General features: G+C 43.1%; 1 protein-coding gene across 6 annotated transcripts in view; it reads left to right on the top strand.

Annotated features, from left to right (window-relative positions):
* The window catches only part of LOC111155505 (calcium voltage-gated channel auxiliary subunit beta 2), a 384925-nt gene that overhangs the window by 336171 nt on the left and 30929 nt on the right, over window positions 1–17825 (top strand). For all 6 annotated transcript variants that reach the window (XM_022515679.1, XM_022515681.1, XM_022515676.1 and 3 more), the window contains 3 exons: window positions 7242–7364; window positions 9377–9513; window positions 13431–13507. In XM_022515679.1, the coding sequence (XP_022371387.1) occupies window positions 7242–7364; window positions 9377–9513; window positions 13431–13507 (337 nt within the window). The remainder of the gene's footprint in view (window positions 1–7241; window positions 7365–9376; window positions 9514–13430; window positions 13508–17825) is intronic.

Below are 17825 nucleotides of genomic sequence, written 5' to 3'. Positions count from 1 at the left end.
CCAGGAATCCAGGTGGGAGGAGGCAGAGGCACCAGACCCCAGCTATGGCACTGGCCTGCCAAAGACAGTTCTTACACGGCATTAATGAGGTGGGAAGAAAGTGGAATTAAGGAGCACGTGGTCTCCCAATCAGTTTATTATCCCAGTGATTCTGTAGAGGAGGGTGATTCCAGATCTCATTCTCAGTTGGGATTTAAGTGTCTTCCACACTAGTCCTGCTAGGACCCTCCCTAGGGCGGTGGGCCTTGCTTCCCTACCTTCTTCCCCTCCAGCCATGACCAAGTCTTTCAGGCAGACCTTTGAGGCCCTGGGGTTAGAGAGTGGGTGAAGGGGGACTTGAAGGGGAGCCTGCAAACTGGGGCAGGGCCCACTCCTCAGAGCGCACGTTACTTTTGGTCCAGAGGCCTGGTCCAGCCTTGCTTCCCTCAAGGCCCAGAACAGGGAGGGGTCCGACATGTGTGACAGCTCTGGCTCAGTCTGTCCCCACCATCCCCCTCTGTCCTGGTTGCACAGGAGACCCTGTAGGGCCCGGGCTTCCTGGCTTCTGTTTGCTCTTGCTCTTCAGGACTGCACCTTACTTAGAAAGGGGGTAGAAAAAGGGAAAGTAAACAGGGGCTGTGAGAGGGAACAGGGCGGAGAGGCCCGAATGAGAAGAGGAGGAAGTCCTGTGTGGACCCCACAGCCAACTGGCCAGAAATGCAGGAGCCCACTGAAAGCAGAGTGTGTTTGATTTAAAAAAAAAAAAAAAAAAAAAGGTTTCATGGGATAAACATTCAAAGATTCCTTAAGCCATGGTCCCTTGGGACTTGAAGTTGGTTAAAGAAATAAATGCCTCTGACTGAGGACTATGGAAGAAAATCAGAATTCAAGAGATAGGATGGTGGAAGCCAACAGATCTGGGGAGGCCGTACCATTTTCTCATGTCTGAGATAGTATGCAAGAACGCACGCTGGAGAAAATCATCTTTTTTTTTTTTTTTTTTAAAGATTTTATTTATTTATTTGTCAGAGAGAGAGAGAGGGAGAGAGAGCGAGCACAGGCAGACAGAATGGCAGGCAGAGGCAGAGGGAGAAGCAGGCTCCCTGATGAGCAAGGAGCCCGATGTGGGACTCGATCCCAGGACGCTGGGATCATGACCTGAGCCGAAGGCAGCTGCTCAACCAACTGAGCCACCCAGGCGTCCCTGGAGAAAACCATCTTGAATGTAATCGTCATTTAACGTTGCGGCGTAGGGCAGGCCCTCAACTGTCTGAACTAGCTTGGTCTGAGGAGTGTCATAGGGAAGAGCACAGACGAAACCATTCGTGTAGGCCCTTAAAAGACGGGTGAGTAAGGGCAAACATTTATTTAGATATGGCACTTATTATGGTGTATAGCAAGTGCCTGTTTATTTTTTATTAAGATTTTTTAAATTAATTAGTTAATTAATTTATTTTAGAGAGATAGGGTTCACAGGGAGAAGAGCAAAGGAGAGAGAAGAGGGGGAAAGATCTCCAGCAGATTCCCTGCTGAGTCCAGAGCCTGATGCGGGGCTCGATCGCACGACCCTGAGATCGTGACTGGAGCTGAGTCCAAGAGTCAGACGTTTAACTGACTGAGCCACCCAGATGCCCTACAAATGCCTATTTATTGAGCACTCTCTATTCCGAGCACTGGGCTGGTCTTGTGCATGCATTTTTATGGGGTTGGGTTTTTGAGGGGAGGTAGGGCGGTTGGTGGTGGTTAGACCCACATATAAGTGAGATCAAATGGGATTTGCCTTTGTCTCACTTAGCATAACGCCCAGGGGGTCCATGCAAGTCCTCACAAATTGCAGGATTTCCTTTACCTCGTGATGCGCATTTTCTGAAATCTCATAATCACGCTGCCATATTGGTGTTACTACGCTCATTTTAGCCATGAGGAAACATGGCTCAGTGAGGGTAAGAAATAGGCCCAAGGTTGCTCACCTGGTAAATGGCAGAATCAAAGCTCAAAACCAGACCCATTTAAAATGCCTTGCTCTAGGGGTGCCTAGGTGGCTCAGTGGGTTAAAGCCTCTGCCTTCAGCTCAGGTCCTGATCCCAGGTTCCTGGGATCGAGCCCCGCATTGGGCTCTCTGCTCAGCAGGGAGCCTGCTTCCACCTCTCCTCTGCCTGCCTCTCTGATCACCAGTGATCTCTCTCTCTGTCAAATAAATAAATAAAATCTTAAAAAAAAAATGCCCTGCTCTTAAACCCATTCCAACAGAATTGATGTGGGAAATGGCTTCCATGTAGTAGGAGTGCTGCTTGAATTAGAGCTGAAAGGAGTTCAGGGAACCAAAGGCAACACCGTCATTTGGCCCTTTTGGTTCGCGTCCTGGGGTCTTTTCCTCTTATTTTGATAAAAGCCTTTTTCCTCTTCTTCACTTTAACTGTTGTCCATTCCGATTTTAGAAATATAGTTCCTGTAGTAAAGACACTGAGGGCCGGGATTCTTCTGTTCTTTCCTCCTTGCATGTTGATACAGCGGATTCCCATCTATAGCTCCGCATCTAATGCTGGCACTATGGGTTACAGGACATGAGCCGGAGAAGGAAGAACATTCTGTATTGATGTCTTAGACAGTCAGAACATAAAATTATTCTCTGTGGCCCCTGCCACTATATGCTAGCCTTCCCCACACATTCAGTGTTTCTGTTTTTCAGTGTTTCCTCTTCCTGGGATTCCAGTCTTTGAAAAGTTAATGCCTAAAAGACATGAGATTTTTCCTAGGGTCATCTGTACAGTTGTACATTTAAAATTTTTGTTTTCTAACGGTAAAAACACATATGTGACGCTTAAACTCTATATCCTCCAAGGAATAAAAGACTTTGAGGGAAATGAGAGCTCATGCTAACATTAAAAAAAAAAAAAAAACAAAAAAAAAACTTGGATCTACATTTTTGTGATCTGACTCTCTGAATAATGGAAAGATCTATTCAAGAAAATCCTATTTTTAGCAGTAAAACCAAGTCTGATTAAGACTATGTCTTCTTTTAAAGGGCACCATCATATACTGCTGGTTGCAGTTTAAAATGGTGCCCATTTGGATGGTAGTTTGGAATAGAATTTAAGAAGGTCTTGCTAACTCATGGCTTACTCATGCTACCTCTGGGAATCTGTCCCAAGGAAAGAATTCTAAATAGAAAGAGGCTTTTTGTATAAAGATTTTCCAAAGTAGAATATTTATCAGTGAAAAAAACTTATAAACCTACATAGCAAAAAAGGTGAATGGTTGGAAGAATTTTTAAGTGGTAGATTTAAAAAACATATCACATAAATAGTATATTACTTTAAACACTGGATAAAAGTGAAATATGATTGTAGGTGTGGGAGTAAAATCTATTATATTTAAAGAAGTTTCAAGAAAAAATGGAAGCACCATCACTTTATCAGGGATTGTGTTTGACAAAAATAGACTCAAAATGGATGAAAGACTTAAATGTGAGACAGGAACCTGTCAAAATCCTAGAGGAGAACACAGGCAGCAACTTCTGTGACTTCAGGCGCGGCAACTTCTTGCTAGACACGTCTCCAGAGGCAAGGGAAACAAAGGCAAAAATGAACTATTGGGACTTCATCATGATAAAAAGCTTTTGCACAGCAAAGGGGAAGTAGTTGAGAAAACCAAAGACAATCAACAAATGGGTAAAGTTATTTGCAAATGTCTTTACAGGTAAAGGGTTAGTATCCAAAAATCTGTAAAGAACTTATTAAACTTGACACCCAAAGAACAAATAATCCAGTCCAGAAATGGGCAGAGGACATGAACAGACATTTTTGCAAAGAAGACATCCAGATGGCCAACAGACATGTGAAAAAGTGCTCCACTTCACTCGGCATCAGGGAAATACAAATCAAAACCACAATGAGATACAACCTCACACCGGTCAGAATGGCTTAAACTAAGTCAGGAAACAACAGATGTTGGTGAGGATGTGGAGAAAGGGGAACCCTCTTACAGCGTTGGTGGGAATGCAAGCCAGTGCAGCCACTCTGGAAAACAGTATGGAGTTTCCTCAAAAACTTAAAAATAAAGCTACCCTATGACCCAGCAATTGTACTACTAGGTATTTACCCCAAATGTAGTGATCTGAAGAGGCACCTGCTCTCCAGTGATTATAGCAGCAACGTCCACAATAGCCAAACTATGGAAAGAGCCCAGATGTCCATTGACATGAATGGATAGATGATGTGTTATCTATATACAGTGGAATACTATTCAGCCATCAAAAAATGAAATCTTGTCATTTGCAACAACGTGGTTGGAACTGGAGGGTATTGAGTGAAATAAGTCAATCAGAGAAAGATCACTATATGATCTCATGTTGAATTTAAGAAACAAAACTAGGAGGGACGCCTGGGTGGCTCAGTTGGTTGGGCGGCTGACTTCAGCTCAGGTCATGATCCCGGTGTTCTGGGATCAAGTCCCGCATTGGGCTCCTTGCTCAGTGGGGAGCCTGCTTCTCCCTCTGCCTGCCTCTCTGTCTGCCTGTGCTCACTCGCGCTCTCTCTCTCTAACAAATAAATAGATAAAATCTTTAAAAAAAAAAAAAAAGAAATTCTCAAAGAAACAAAACTAGGATCAGAGGGGAATGGAGGGAAAAATAAAACAAGATGAAACCAGAGAGGGAGACAAACTATAATAGACTCTTAATCATAGGAAACAAACCGAGGCCTGCTGGAGGGGAAGGAGGATGGGAAGGTGGGTTAACTGGGTGATGGACATTAAGGAGGGCATGTGATGTAATGAACACTAGGTTTTATATAAGACTGATGAATATCACTGAACTCTACCTCTGAAACTAATAATACACTATATTTTAGTTAATTGGATTTAAATTTTTAAAAATAATTTTTAAAAAAGGATTGTGTTTCAGTGGTAGAATCTTATTTTATTTTATTTTATTTTTAAATATTTATTTATTTGACAGACAGAGATCACAAGTAGGCAGAGAGGCAGGCAGAGAGATAGGGGGGAAGCAGGCTCCCCACTGAGCAGAGAGCCCGATGCAGGGCTCGATCCCAGGACCCTGGGATCATGACCTGAGCCGAAGACAGAGGCTTTAACCCACTGAGCCACCCAGTTGCCCCTCAGTGGTAGAATTTTTTAAAAAGGGTTGTGTTTCAGTGGTAGAATTATGGGCTTTTTAAAAAGTCTCTATTTCCGGGCACCAGGGTAGCTCAGTTGGTTAAACATCTGCCTTTGGCTCAGGTCATGATATCCGGGTCCTGGGATCAAGTCCCAGATTAGGCTCCTTGCTCAGCAGGGAGCCTGCTTCTCCCTCTGCCTGCCATTCCCCCTTCTTGTGTACACACTCCCTCTTTGTCTGACAAATAAATAAATAAAATCTTTTTTTTTTTTAAGATTTTATTCATTTATTTGACAGACAGCACAGGTAGGCAGAGAGGCAGGCAGAGAGAGAAGAATGGAAGCAGGCTCCTCGCTGAGCAGAGAGCCTGATGTGGGGCTCGATCCTAGGACCCTGGAATCATGACCTGAGCCGAAGTCAGAGACTTTAACCCACTGAGCCACCCAGGCGCCCCAAAGATTTTTTTTTTTTTTAATTTGACAGAGAGAGAGATCACAAGTAGGCAGAGAGGCAGGCAGAGAGAGAGGGGTGAGAAGCAGGCTCCCTGCTGAGCAGAGAGCCCGATGCGGGGCTCGATCCCAGGATGCTGGGATCATGACCTGAGCCGAAGGCAGAGGCTTTAACCCACTGAGCCACCCAGGCGCCCCAAAGATTTTTTTTTTTTTAATTTGACAGATCACAAGTAGGCAGAGAGGTAGGCAGAGGGGGAGGGGAAAGCAGTCTCCCCGCTGAGCAGAGAGCCCGATGCGGGGCTTGATCCCAGGATCCTGAGATCATGACCAGAGGCGAAGGCAGAGGCTTAACCCACTGAGCCACTCAGATGCCCCAATAATATCTTTTTTTTTTTTAAGTCCCTATTTCCATTCAAGGAAGAAAGCACCATTGTCATTAAAGATCATAGTGATTACCAAGAATCAAATTTCCTGTATTATGTCCCCTTTATGTCTACTGTGCTCTTATCTAGAATGTGGTAGCCTTTCTCAGTCTGCATATTGTGGATGGATCTGATTTCATGGCTCTTAGCTTGGTCCTCAACCCAGACAACAGTCCCATGGGACCGATTAACTGTGGAAAATATGGAAATAAAGAGGGACTCTTATTCCAAATCCCCATTTTTCGACTCTGACAAGCCAGGCCAAAGAAGAGCTCCTTCAATAGGGAGAAACTACTCGGAAAATGTCCACATGTCCACAATGTAAAGAAACACAGTGCCAGTTAAACAACACCTCTTTTCACCATTTCTGCGCTTACCTGTTTTTTCACCTTGTATATAAATAGGAATTGCCTAGACAGAGGACAAATACTTAACCTGTGAATTTGCAAAGCGTCAAATAATGAAGGATGGCTTCATTCATGTGACCATCTTCAATGGCTGATGGGACTCAAGGAGGAAGACTCATAGAATTAAAGGTCATTGATGTGCACCTGGGCGGCTCCGTTGATAAGGTGGCCAACTCTTGGTTTTGACTCAGGTCATGATTTCAGGGTTGTGAGATCAAGCCCTGCGTCAGGCTCTGCACTCAGTGTGGAGTCTGCTTGAGACTCTCTCCTCTCCTTGTGCCCCTCCCTGCAGCTCTCTCTCTCAAATAAATAAGTCTTTAAAAAAAAAAAAATTAAAGGTCATCGATTTCGTAATTCCCTGCAACCATGAATTAAGACATATTCTCTGGCTATTTTTTCACCCCAGACGCTCTACTTCCTAGAATTATGTCATGAATTATTCATTAAAGTAGCTGTTTGGGGGTGGGAGTGGCAGTTACTAGGTCTTTTTTCACTGAGCCCAAAGAAGGAGGAGCATTTTATTCTTCTGTGTGTATCTACTGATTTCCAGTGGCTACAGGCTGTTACGTTGTAAACACATATTTCTGGACTTCATCTTCACCTTCATTACTTTTCGTGCCTTCAAAGAGAGCAGTGGCCTTTCTGTGGTTCAGAGATGGGTGGTTTGCAACGTAGAGCGCAAAGATTTCCCGCACTGTGAATACGAACATGCTGTTTTGTGATAAAGGACACAGGTGGAAGAAAACTACGCCAGCAGATATTTGGTGTATGCTGGTTGGTATCATGGGAGAGAAAAAAAGAGGAGCTCGGTTGTTTATATATATATAATTTTTTTACCTTTTTCTCCCTTTCTTTTCCCTCTTAGACAAAGCCCGTTGCATTTGCTGTTCGGACAAATGTCAGCTATAGTGCAATCCACGAAGATGATGTCCCAGTGCCAGGCATGGCCATCTCCTTCGAAGCAAAAGATTTTCTGCATGTTAAGGAAGTAAGGAAAAGGATTTGAATTTCTACCCGCATTAAGTTTTCACCTCGAGACGTCATTTCTTCTCTCTTATTGCTGTGACATAGCATGGCGTGCCCCCCTACCCCCGACTTGTGTAACACCCGTGGATACAATACTGCTTAACCTTTTCTAATATAAATGTAACCTTTTTAAAGAAGAAAGAACTCACAGGCGTCTTGTACTAACTTCAGGGCTCCCCTGGGCTCTGTGACCCAGAAATTGGGAATTACTAGACTAGATGATCCTTTTTTATGCATAACCTGTGCTCTTTCTTTTTAATTTTTAACCTTGGCTGTGTGTCGTTTTCCCCTCACATCTATCACAAGTTTAACCATCTGGGGAGGGTTAATAATACCTAGAGCTCATGATCTCGCCTCTCTGCTGACAATGCCTGAATGCATTGGACCCTCCTTGGGTGGTAAATGTCTGCAGTGGAAGGGAGAATGTAGGCATTGGAGCCACTGAGGCAAGGAGTAGCGAGCAGGACATTCCCTTTATCTCCATGCTGAAAGTCTCCACCTGTCAGTAAACAATGAGTCATATCCATCCACTGGAAAAATACACCCTTAATTAAGGTTGATTTTGGATCAACATTTATCAAATGCCTGCTGTGCAGAACATGGTATGAAAAGAGCAGAAATTCCCCCTGAATGATGTTCGCGGTGTGTGAGTATGAGGTTTCCTTGCACCTGCAGGAATGAGAATTGGAGCAACTTGCACCTGAGGGATGATGTGTCACGAGGAGCATATGTAAATTTCAGGGCTCCCTGTGATGCGGGCTCTAAGTAAAGGAGATGATGACTGCCAGTTAAAAGAGCCTAGGGTAGACTCACATAACAAAAATTTATTAAAAAATAAAGCCATCCTCTAAAACTGTTTGGTAAAGAGGTAGAAAGGTACAGTTTTGACTCAAATATGTTTTTATGTATGTAGGGGAAAAAAGCCTGGAGAATTTATTATTTTTTGAGGATTTTATTTATTTATTAGAGAGAGAGACCAGGAGCAGGGAGTTGGGGGGAGGGAGCAAGGGCAGAGGCAGAGGGAGTAGCAGATGCCCCCCCTTGAACAGGGAGCCCAATGTGGGACTCGATCATGACCTGAGCCGAAGGCAGACACTTAAGCGACTGAGCCACCCAGGCACCAAGCTTAGAGAATATAGAGCCTACCATTTTATTAACTTTTAGAAAGAGATATGAATACTGGGTGGGAAGGAAAGAGAGAAAATGTTGTCAGAATTAATGACATGCCTGGAATCAGACTTTACAACAGGAAGTCAGGTTAATCTGCGATCCCCTCCTGATGGCTGCTGCTTAAAGAGAGATCTCTTTTCTACCATGAAAGAAAAAGAAAAACAGAGTGGCCCATCTTTGAAATGTTCAAGAACAGACTGGAAAGCTACCAGTCAACTGAGACAAGTGAGACCAAATCGTAAAGACTTAGGATAAATATTCCATCGGCAGGAGAGAAATTGTCAGCGTCCACATGAGTGGAGAACTCCTCTGTGAACCCCATGCCATGGGAATTAGAAACCTGTTTGCACAGAGGGGCATTTTGCTCTGACACAAGATATTGCAGGTAGATTTCAGTGTTTCTTGACCACTCTTAGTATGTTTAAGTAATCTGATTATGGAAGAGGCGTCTGTCACCCTCCCTCATTCCTAATGGTCTCTTGGTAGGAAGGAACCAGGGGAGGTGATCCTATGAAGAGCCTCGCTGGAATTCAGGCTAGTCTCAAAGCAGTAGCAGGAAAGAGAAGGAAGGGTCCAGCCTGCCTTCCGAGATCTCTGAGCTCACTGACAATACTTCCCTCGTACATGCTCAACCATGAAACCAGTAGAGTTTCTTCAGTTGTGATGTTGAGGCGTAGCTTACCGTAATTGCCATAATACCCTCTCCACCGAAAACAGTTAACATAGACATAAACAGTAACAGAGACATAAAACAGTTAACATATTCTGTGCACTGATGGCAAACAAATTTGATTTTGTGTTTAGAAATTTAACAATGACTGGTGGATAGGGCGATTGGTGAAAGAAGGCTGTGAAATCGGATTCATCCCAAGCCCAGTGAAACTAGAAAATATGAGGCTGCAGCATGAACAGAGAGCCAAGCAAGGGAAATTCTACTCCAGGTATGAGAAAAATGGCGTTTGTGTAAAAGTCTACATTACATGGTCAACTGTGTCTTCGTGTTGTCTGTGTCCCACAGTATTTACTACGTGTTGAAAAGCGGACTCGCGATGTGGTTTAGTGATGGCATCCTAGCGACTGATTTTCATCCTATTTGGGAAAGAATCAAATTAATTGTTCTCATTAAGAATAAAGGCATCAAGTATTAAATCTGGTCTTCAGTGCAGACGTTGTTCTCAAGTCCTAATCTCTTACTGAAAACATTCTAGCCTCGGTGACTAAGCCGAGTGTCGCTCTAGCCGCCTGGTGGGGTGGGGAGGCGTTTCAGACACGACGGTCTTCGACGTCGCTGGCCAAGAGCAGGTCTTGTGATCTGTGCATTTTATCCTCACTTGAGAAACTGAGTTTTCAGTTCTACCCACTGCTAAGCACTTCAGGGTTGAAACCCGGTATGAAACCAGTTAAAACTGCCTTTGGCGATAGCAATTGAATGAGTTATGAATACACTGGGGCTGAGTAATCCTTCCTAAGAGTCTTGAAGTTGTGTGCCCCTCCGTAAACGCAGCCCTGGAAGACTGAGAAGAATTCACTCAGACATGGAGTGAATTTGAAATTGAACCATACGTAGACACGTCTGAGAGCACAGCCTGCTTCTCCCTGGGGGAAGGGATGTGAACAGCTAGGTTCTGTTTTCTCTACCTTAGATTTTATTTATTTCTCTAATGCTGCAAAATCCTTTGTAGTCAAAGGTAATACTTTAGCATTAGCACAATTTTTTTTTTCAAGCATCAGCAATAAGTGAAATAGAAAATCATTTTTGGTTTGGACCAACCATCTTCTTTAGTATTTTGTTAACTGTCGGGTTCTTGTAATTCAAATGCAACTCCTCCCTTTCTGGAGACCTCATCCCCATATTTGGCTCTCATGAACCCCTAGGTTATTGGCAGCTGTCAGACTGAGACACCTGTAGTCCCATAGAAGTAGATCCGGGCAGATCAACAAAGCATGAGCAGCTGACTTGTGGGGTGTTGAAGATCTGATTCTATTCGTACCATTTCCAGTGTTCTCCAGCTTTATCGGGTCTTCTTCTGTTCTCTGTGTGGATACTGGTATCTCAGTACTAGCTAATAAAATCTCGTAATGTGGAAAATTTTTTATTTTCATGGGATATAGATGTTGCTGTTTTCAATTTGGTGGTATGTAGGTTGTTGGGGTTTGATGTTATCTCCGGGGATGCTTGTGTTGTCTTTATTTGTTAAGGGTAATTCGGCATTTTCAAGAGTTTTCCTGGTGAAGTAAGTTTAGGATAATACTAGGTAATAGGGAAATTACTTTGAGGATTTTTCTGAGCCTTTATTTTTTTTTAATGATTTTATTCATTTATTTGAGATAGTGAGAGAGAGCAGGAGCTGGGAGTAGAGGCAGAGGGAAAGGGAGAAGCAGGCTCCCCACTGAGCAGGGAGCCTGATGCAGGACTGGATCCCAGGACCCTAAGATCATGACCTGAGCTGAAGGCAATCGCTTAACAGACTGAGCCACCCAGGCGCCCCTTTTCTGAGCCTTTACTATATCAGTGTATACTGTGAATCTGGGTACTGGGATGGGGATATTTTTCGTGTATATACTAAAATGATCTTAAATCTTCCTTCATTCATGTCTTTGGAATAGTGTTCTGCAGAATGTATTATGGAAAATTGCGGATGGGTTTTCTCAGAGATACACTTGTATATCTTTCTCTGCTTATTCATGTACAAACCAAGAAGGGAGAGCTACTTCCCAAAGCGTAGGAAGGGAGATATTATGGCCAAAATTGTTAGGGAAGCACGGTTTCCTCTGCCTCCCATGTGGTCATCCCTGGGCTGATGTGAGTCATCGGCTCAGCTTTGTAAGAACTTGTAGAAACAACAGGTATTAGAGCCCCCACTTCCCAGACGGGGTAGCAAGCAAGGAGAAGGCAGAGACCTTGACCAAGACTGCACAACTAGTAAGCAGCAGAATTGGGATGAAGACTGGCTCAGTCTGACTGTAGCCTGACCTGGGACAGATTGCTCTGCTCCAGTGCATATCACGTAGCGAGGGCCTGGTATAGCAAGGACAGAACGGATCATTACTCATATCGCCATCTGATATTTACTCTATCAGGTAGACTGTTTTGCTCTTGCATTTTTTTCCCCTTAAAAGACTATAAATTACATTTGGGGAGTAACAAAACTTACTCTAGAGAGCTAGATTGCCTTTCCTATAACTGGATGGCTTTTCTCTTGACTATCTTGATTTTATTTTGTCCTGTATCTTGTCCTTTTAACCTAAACTTTTGCCTTGGTCGGTGAAGGTATTTTTAGTTGCTTTTAGAGATTTTTACATTTGTTTTCTAACCTCCGAAATACAGTTTTATTTTGAGGACATAACCGAAATCCAGCAGTATGTAAAAAGACTCTGATAATTTAAGTTACAAAAATCGGCAGAAATCAAAGGCAGTAAATGGGGGGCAGAACTCGAGAATGTGGCATTTGCCTAGAATGAAAAGTTAAGGGCAAATTTGCATTTTGAACATTTTGGCTGTTTGCGGTGTTTGTTGAAATTTTACACAATCCAAATAATACTTTGACTTTTATTAAAATTCAAAGAGAATGTAAAACAGACCCATGCTTGAACTGAAATTAGACTTGGGACTTGAGAAAAAGTAAAAACAAAATCCAAACACACAAAAAAAACTTCTGAAAGAAAATGTTTTGGTCCTGGTGTATGGGTATATTCTTGTAAAACGACCAGAAATTGCTTCTGTCAATACCACTTTTTATTAATTTTGCATCCTGTTGGGTATCCTTGTTAAATGTACTGGGGTATCTCTTAAGAACCTCAGAAAGATACAGCAGCTCCTGCTAGCTGCTTTAAGTTTGTGATGTTGGTCTGTTTTATGCTTTGCCAGGCAGAAGCAGTACAATTCAGCCTGCTTACTGGTGTTTAGTGGAATTTATATTTTCATGTTAATATTTATGTAACTTAAACATTGCCCTTTGGTGCATAGACACTGTAGCAAATTCTTTCAGCTAGACCCAGGGCTGCTTCTGAGAACAAGAGTTAGGCGGTAAGACTGTCTTGCCAAAATTGCCCATCCCCCGCTTCTCCTTCCCATCATCATCTGTGAAGTGGCCGTCTAGTACTAGGATATTTAGCGTGCTGGGATGCTGGTAAAAAAACATAAATGTCTACTGGTAAGTCTAAAGTTTCCAAGGCACTATCGAATTTTAGAATCTGGTGGTTTCACAGGACGTGCTCTTCAAATCATGCCTCGATGAACCAGGTTGAAGCCTCCATATTAGTCACGCGTGAGACACGTTCTGAAGGCTAATTGCTATTAGAGGGTTAAATCGTGTCACACCGTGTTTGTCCTGTTCCTCTGTATGTCTTGCAAAGGTTAGCAAGTTCCATAGGACAGTGTTTTTCTTTTATAGGTTGCTCAGGAAAGCTTGAGTACTTTTAGACTTCATACACTAAAAGTAACCAAGCCAAGACAAAGAACCAAACCAAACAAGAAGAAAACCATAATCTTGGTGTTAACCTTGAGGTTCTCGGCACTGCTTCAGGGGGTCGCCAGCCGAAGAAGCAAAGGAAAGTTCTGCACTCTGTCTCTGATGCTGGCAGAGAATGTGAGGGCTGCAGAAATTACCCTAGTTCTCTTCCATTCTCTCAGGGCCTTTTAAAATTAAACCAGGAATTTGAAACCAAGACTATTACATTGGCTGTTTCAAGTACCCCCAGGAATCTCCACTGGGAAATTACTATTTGCCTCCTTATAGGAAAGACAGATTTAAAGTTCAGTAGAAACACAATGACTAACCATATTTATTGAGCAAGACAAATGTTTTAATATCTGAAATAAGTGTCAGGTGTAATGTAAATTTTTGCTTTACTCCAGTAAATCAGGAGGAAATTCTTCATCCAGTTTGGGTGACATAGTCCCTAGTTCCAGAAAATCTACACCGCCATCATCCGGTAAGTAGGCAATGAGTGCAGAACGGCGCAGTCTGCATTTCATGCTCTCCTCGATCTCCCCTAGTTGTGTGACTCTGCATACAGGATCCCTGTGTGAACCCAAGAAGGGTGAAAAGCGATCAGAAATAAGAGTGCCTACATGGAGGAAGAAATAATATGGGGAAGTTTTTTCAGGGCTTTGAAAAAAGGAACGATGTCCATGTGTTCCCTGTAAGTTGTTTAGATGACCAAAGTGATGAATGTATTTAATTTTTTATCCCTACACGCACACTCCCACCGTGGTACCCAGCACAGCGTCATGGGCAGCAAACGGGCAAATGCCCGCCATCAGCGACAGAGCAACGTGTATTGTTGGCCTCAATGTTCAGTAAAGGCAGAAGGATAAAAGCTTTCTAAAGGCAAGGAAAGGAGAATAAAGTTATGATGGAGTGATTGACCTTACATGAACTTTACCCCAAAGACTCTGTGAAAGATGTAGGAGATGAGTAGAAGTATTGAAAAGAGACTGAAACACTTGTGGGAAGAGTAACTCCTGTTTTCTCTCCAAGGCAGTGGAGAAGGATACCAAGTTAAAATTGAATTTCAGATGAATGAATAATTTTTTTCGTGTATTATATGAGAAATACTTAGAGTTAAAAAAAAAATTTCTCTGAAACTGAAATTTGACTGTATTTTTCTTTGTGAAATCTGGCAACTCCACCATTCTGGAGTTGTGTATAAATTGAAGACTAATTGGTAGAATTGCAGAAAGCCCATAATCATCCGAATCTTAGTTTGCTAAGAGATACAGTTGAGTCAGAGTAAGATTGCAAGGACTCACCAGCAGAGTATTTTGAGCGAAATGATTCCTTGTGTGATTTCGAGGAAGCTGGAGTGTTCATCTGTGGACAAGTTAGGGAAGTGCTTGCCCTCTAACTGGCCTGTCTTAAGAACAGGCTTCCCCTGTTACTCCTGATCACGCCTCATTCCTGAACATTGGTGGCTTTTAGAGGCCAATCAAAGCCTTCTTAATAAAAATGACAGAACTTTTTTTTTTCTTAAATATTTTATTTATTTATTTGACAGAGATCACAAGTAGGCAGAGAGGCAGGCAGAGGGAAAGGAGGAAGCAGGCTCCCCATGGAGCAGAGAGCCCGATGTGGGGCTCAATCCCAGGACCCTGGGATCACGACCTGCGCCAAAGGCAGAGGCTTTAACCCACTGAGCCACCCAGGCGCCCCATGACAGAACTTTTTAAGTGCAAAATCTGAGCACTTAAATAAGAAATGAATCGTTTTAGGATGCGTATTGATTTCAAATACCATGTACATACAACTTGCAGTAATTCTGAGTTTCCCCAAATCAAGTGAAATAGTATGTTTGAAATGAAAATTGAAACCCATTTAGGGATTGTGTGAGGCTTCTGTCTTCCCTCCGTCGGTGGAGCAGAGCTGTTTGCTGAATGCACAGGGCAAAGGGAAGCTTATCTCCGCTCCTTCTCAAGCATATAAAATTACAGAGATGATGGTAGAAAGTTGTACACTTCGTATATATCTTCAAAGCTGTCTCAGAGACTCCAGAGGACGGTCACCAGGGTCCTGAAATGGGGAAATGTCACATCCTATGGTGATACAACACAGCCCGGGCTGCAGAGATCAGCGGTACTCCTGTAGACCAGGAAAAGGCTTCCATTTCCTTCAGCCGTACCATAGCCTTCTAATGCTTTTGGAAATAGAAGGAGAACAGGCCACATGCGTTTTGAAGAGTAACTTAGTGTATTTGTAAAATAACATTCTGCTTTTGTAGACAGATGTTTGCCATTACTGAAACTAAAGTTTAATTGGCTACGATAACTTGATGCAAGTTTTATACAGATACAGGACTTGAGAATAACTTTTCTGAATACCGAGAACAGAAAACACTCGTGACTTAATGGACTGGAGACATTTGCCAACTATGAATTTATAGCCGGCACATCCGGAACTTGCTGTCATTTTCATATCAATGCCACAACTTCTCTAAAGGAAAACTTTAGAGAATTTCTACAGGCAAGACCCCCCCCCCCACCTCCAGGGTAAACCACCTAACCTATCTGTGTTGATTGGCCTCCAGTCCCTCACTTTCCCCTGTTATCTCCCAGAGGCCTTACCTAGAATTCACCTGATCCACTGCTAAACTGAAGAATACAAGCGTTGGCCTAAAGGAAATATACTTGGAGTTTCTCAGAGATTGGGAAAAGGAAAAATTTCCACTTCTCATCTGGGTAATGGGATGATCACCAATTACACAACACGTACCCCATGCCTACATGTGCATGCCTTTACGGGTCACCCCAACACCCCCCTCGACTGGACCCAGTATCTAAGATGAAGTTACCAATTAGATTTCAAAAAATGTTGTCAAGGCTCTCCACCAAAAAACAAAACACAAAACACAGAACAGTCATTCTGTTGTGGACCAATAGAGGAAACCATTTTCTTATTTATGGAAGTAGTTTTTCCCAGGTAAATACAAATGTTTGCTAAGGTCCACAGACACAAAGGGGCAACCATCTGAGTCCGATAAAGTCCATGGAGCCATGAAAAGAATTGAACATGCTTCTTAACTGTCTTAGTAAATTCCTTTAATGTGTTTTGAAAGTGGCCAAATGTTTTAGAATTCTCTGTGTTTTGGAATGAACCCACATGCTTTTAAATTTAAGTTAACCAACAGTCAGACCTAATAAATTGGAAGTTCTCAATTTGAGATTTTGGAGCTCTTGGGTCCAAATATAGGTAAATTTCAAACCTGTCTTGGGCTCTGAGGCTATGCGTGGGTCGCCAAACATCTGGGCAGTATTACAGCTAAGCTTTTTATGGATTTCCACTCTTACTATAACATTTTTTTTTTTTTAAATCCACCCACTGATCACAGCACACCAGACTGAAGGACCAAATCGTAAAATCTAATGCAGGAACTTTGCTGATGCCCTGTCAACTCGGGAGAGGCTTGTAGGTATCCTCAGTTTCAGAAATGCTCTCAGGAATACTGTCCCTTGAAGGTGGCCTTTATAAGCCCAGGAAAAGACGAGAAAGGGAAAAGTAGATGGGAAGTTAACACCAGAAGGGAAACTTACCTGATGTTGGTTAAGGTCTACCTCAGAGAGAGTGAAAAACTGACCCAGATCCTCTCCATTGTAGCCAGGAAGACACTAACACGCTTCCTAAGTTAGGATTCAGTAGGAAGAACATTAGAGCGTTGGATAAAAGTCAGCATCAAGTTAGAGTGTTTCTGTCATACACGAGGTGCTGAACCTGTCAGCACATCAGCGTTGTGTGGGTGATACAAAGACAAAAGTCTTGTTTACTAGGTAAGTCTAACTAACTAGCTGGAATTAACTCAGTCTGTGAGTCCTTTCCCTGGAGAGCAAATCCTATGTGCTCGTTCTGTGAGCAGTTGTCAATACGAGCAATGTTGTGCAAACAGTGCCAGGGAATTACTCCATCACACACCTTCAACCTCCTCAGATGAATCAAAAGAACAATGAAGCAAGAGATCTTAGTTTCCAAAAGGTTGAGTCACCTCATATCCGTAACAACCTCAAAATTGAAAAATAATGTGATGCCTGTCAGGTGATCTGCTCTCCGTCGAAGAAGTTAGCAATGGGTGCCCGTGTGAACCTAGTGTGTTCCTTGTGGGGCACAGGGATGGGAGCTGCTCAGTGACCCCCAATGGTTATTTCCGGGTGGTAATTTGTTCCTTATCGGAATGTACTGTGGTATTTGTTAGAGTAGATTTTCTTCTCTGTGACCTCAGCTAAACCACAGCATAATTTTCTCCTAAGCTCCACTCTGCGGTCCCTTCCTGAATCCTGGCAGTGAGGCCGTGACACACACACACCCCCACCCACTCCACTCACCCCCCCCCCCCCCCCCCCCCCCCCGCCTTGGCTGGGGGAAGGAAGGGGCTGAGGACGGAAGGCTGCCTGGATGGGGAGCGCTCACCTGTGGGGGCAGCAAGGTGCGGGGACAGGGGCTTGCAGATGCCGAGCCTAGCTTCGGAGTCCTGGCTCTGCAGAGGTTTTTGCCAACAATAAGTCCCTGAAACTCTTGAATTCTCATTTCACTCTTAAAAATAAGAGGGTTGAAAGTGATCCTCAAAATACTCTCCAGCTCTGATTTCTGCAGTGGATAAAACTCTGTAGTAATTGCTGGTGGAAACATTTCATAAACCTGGAAATGAGAGTATGGCTGTTTTTTTCTTTTTCCTTTTCTTTTTTTTTTTTTGCATTTACGGTTCATCATTAAGCACTCCAGTTTTCAAGGCAAAAGATTTCAAAAATGAAAGCATGTCGAACCAC

The sequence above is a fragment of the Enhydra lutris genome, unplaced genomic scaffold, assembly GCF_002288905.1.
Source record: "Enhydra lutris kenyoni isolate GAN:26980312 unplaced genomic scaffold, ASM228890v2 scaffoldscaffold42, whole genome shotgun sequence".
Lineage (NCBI taxonomy): Eukaryota > Metazoa > Chordata > Mammalia > Carnivora > Mustelidae > Enhydra > Enhydra lutris.
Note: the sequence above shows the minus strand (reverse complement) of the source record. Positions and strands in the feature narration are given on the sequence as shown.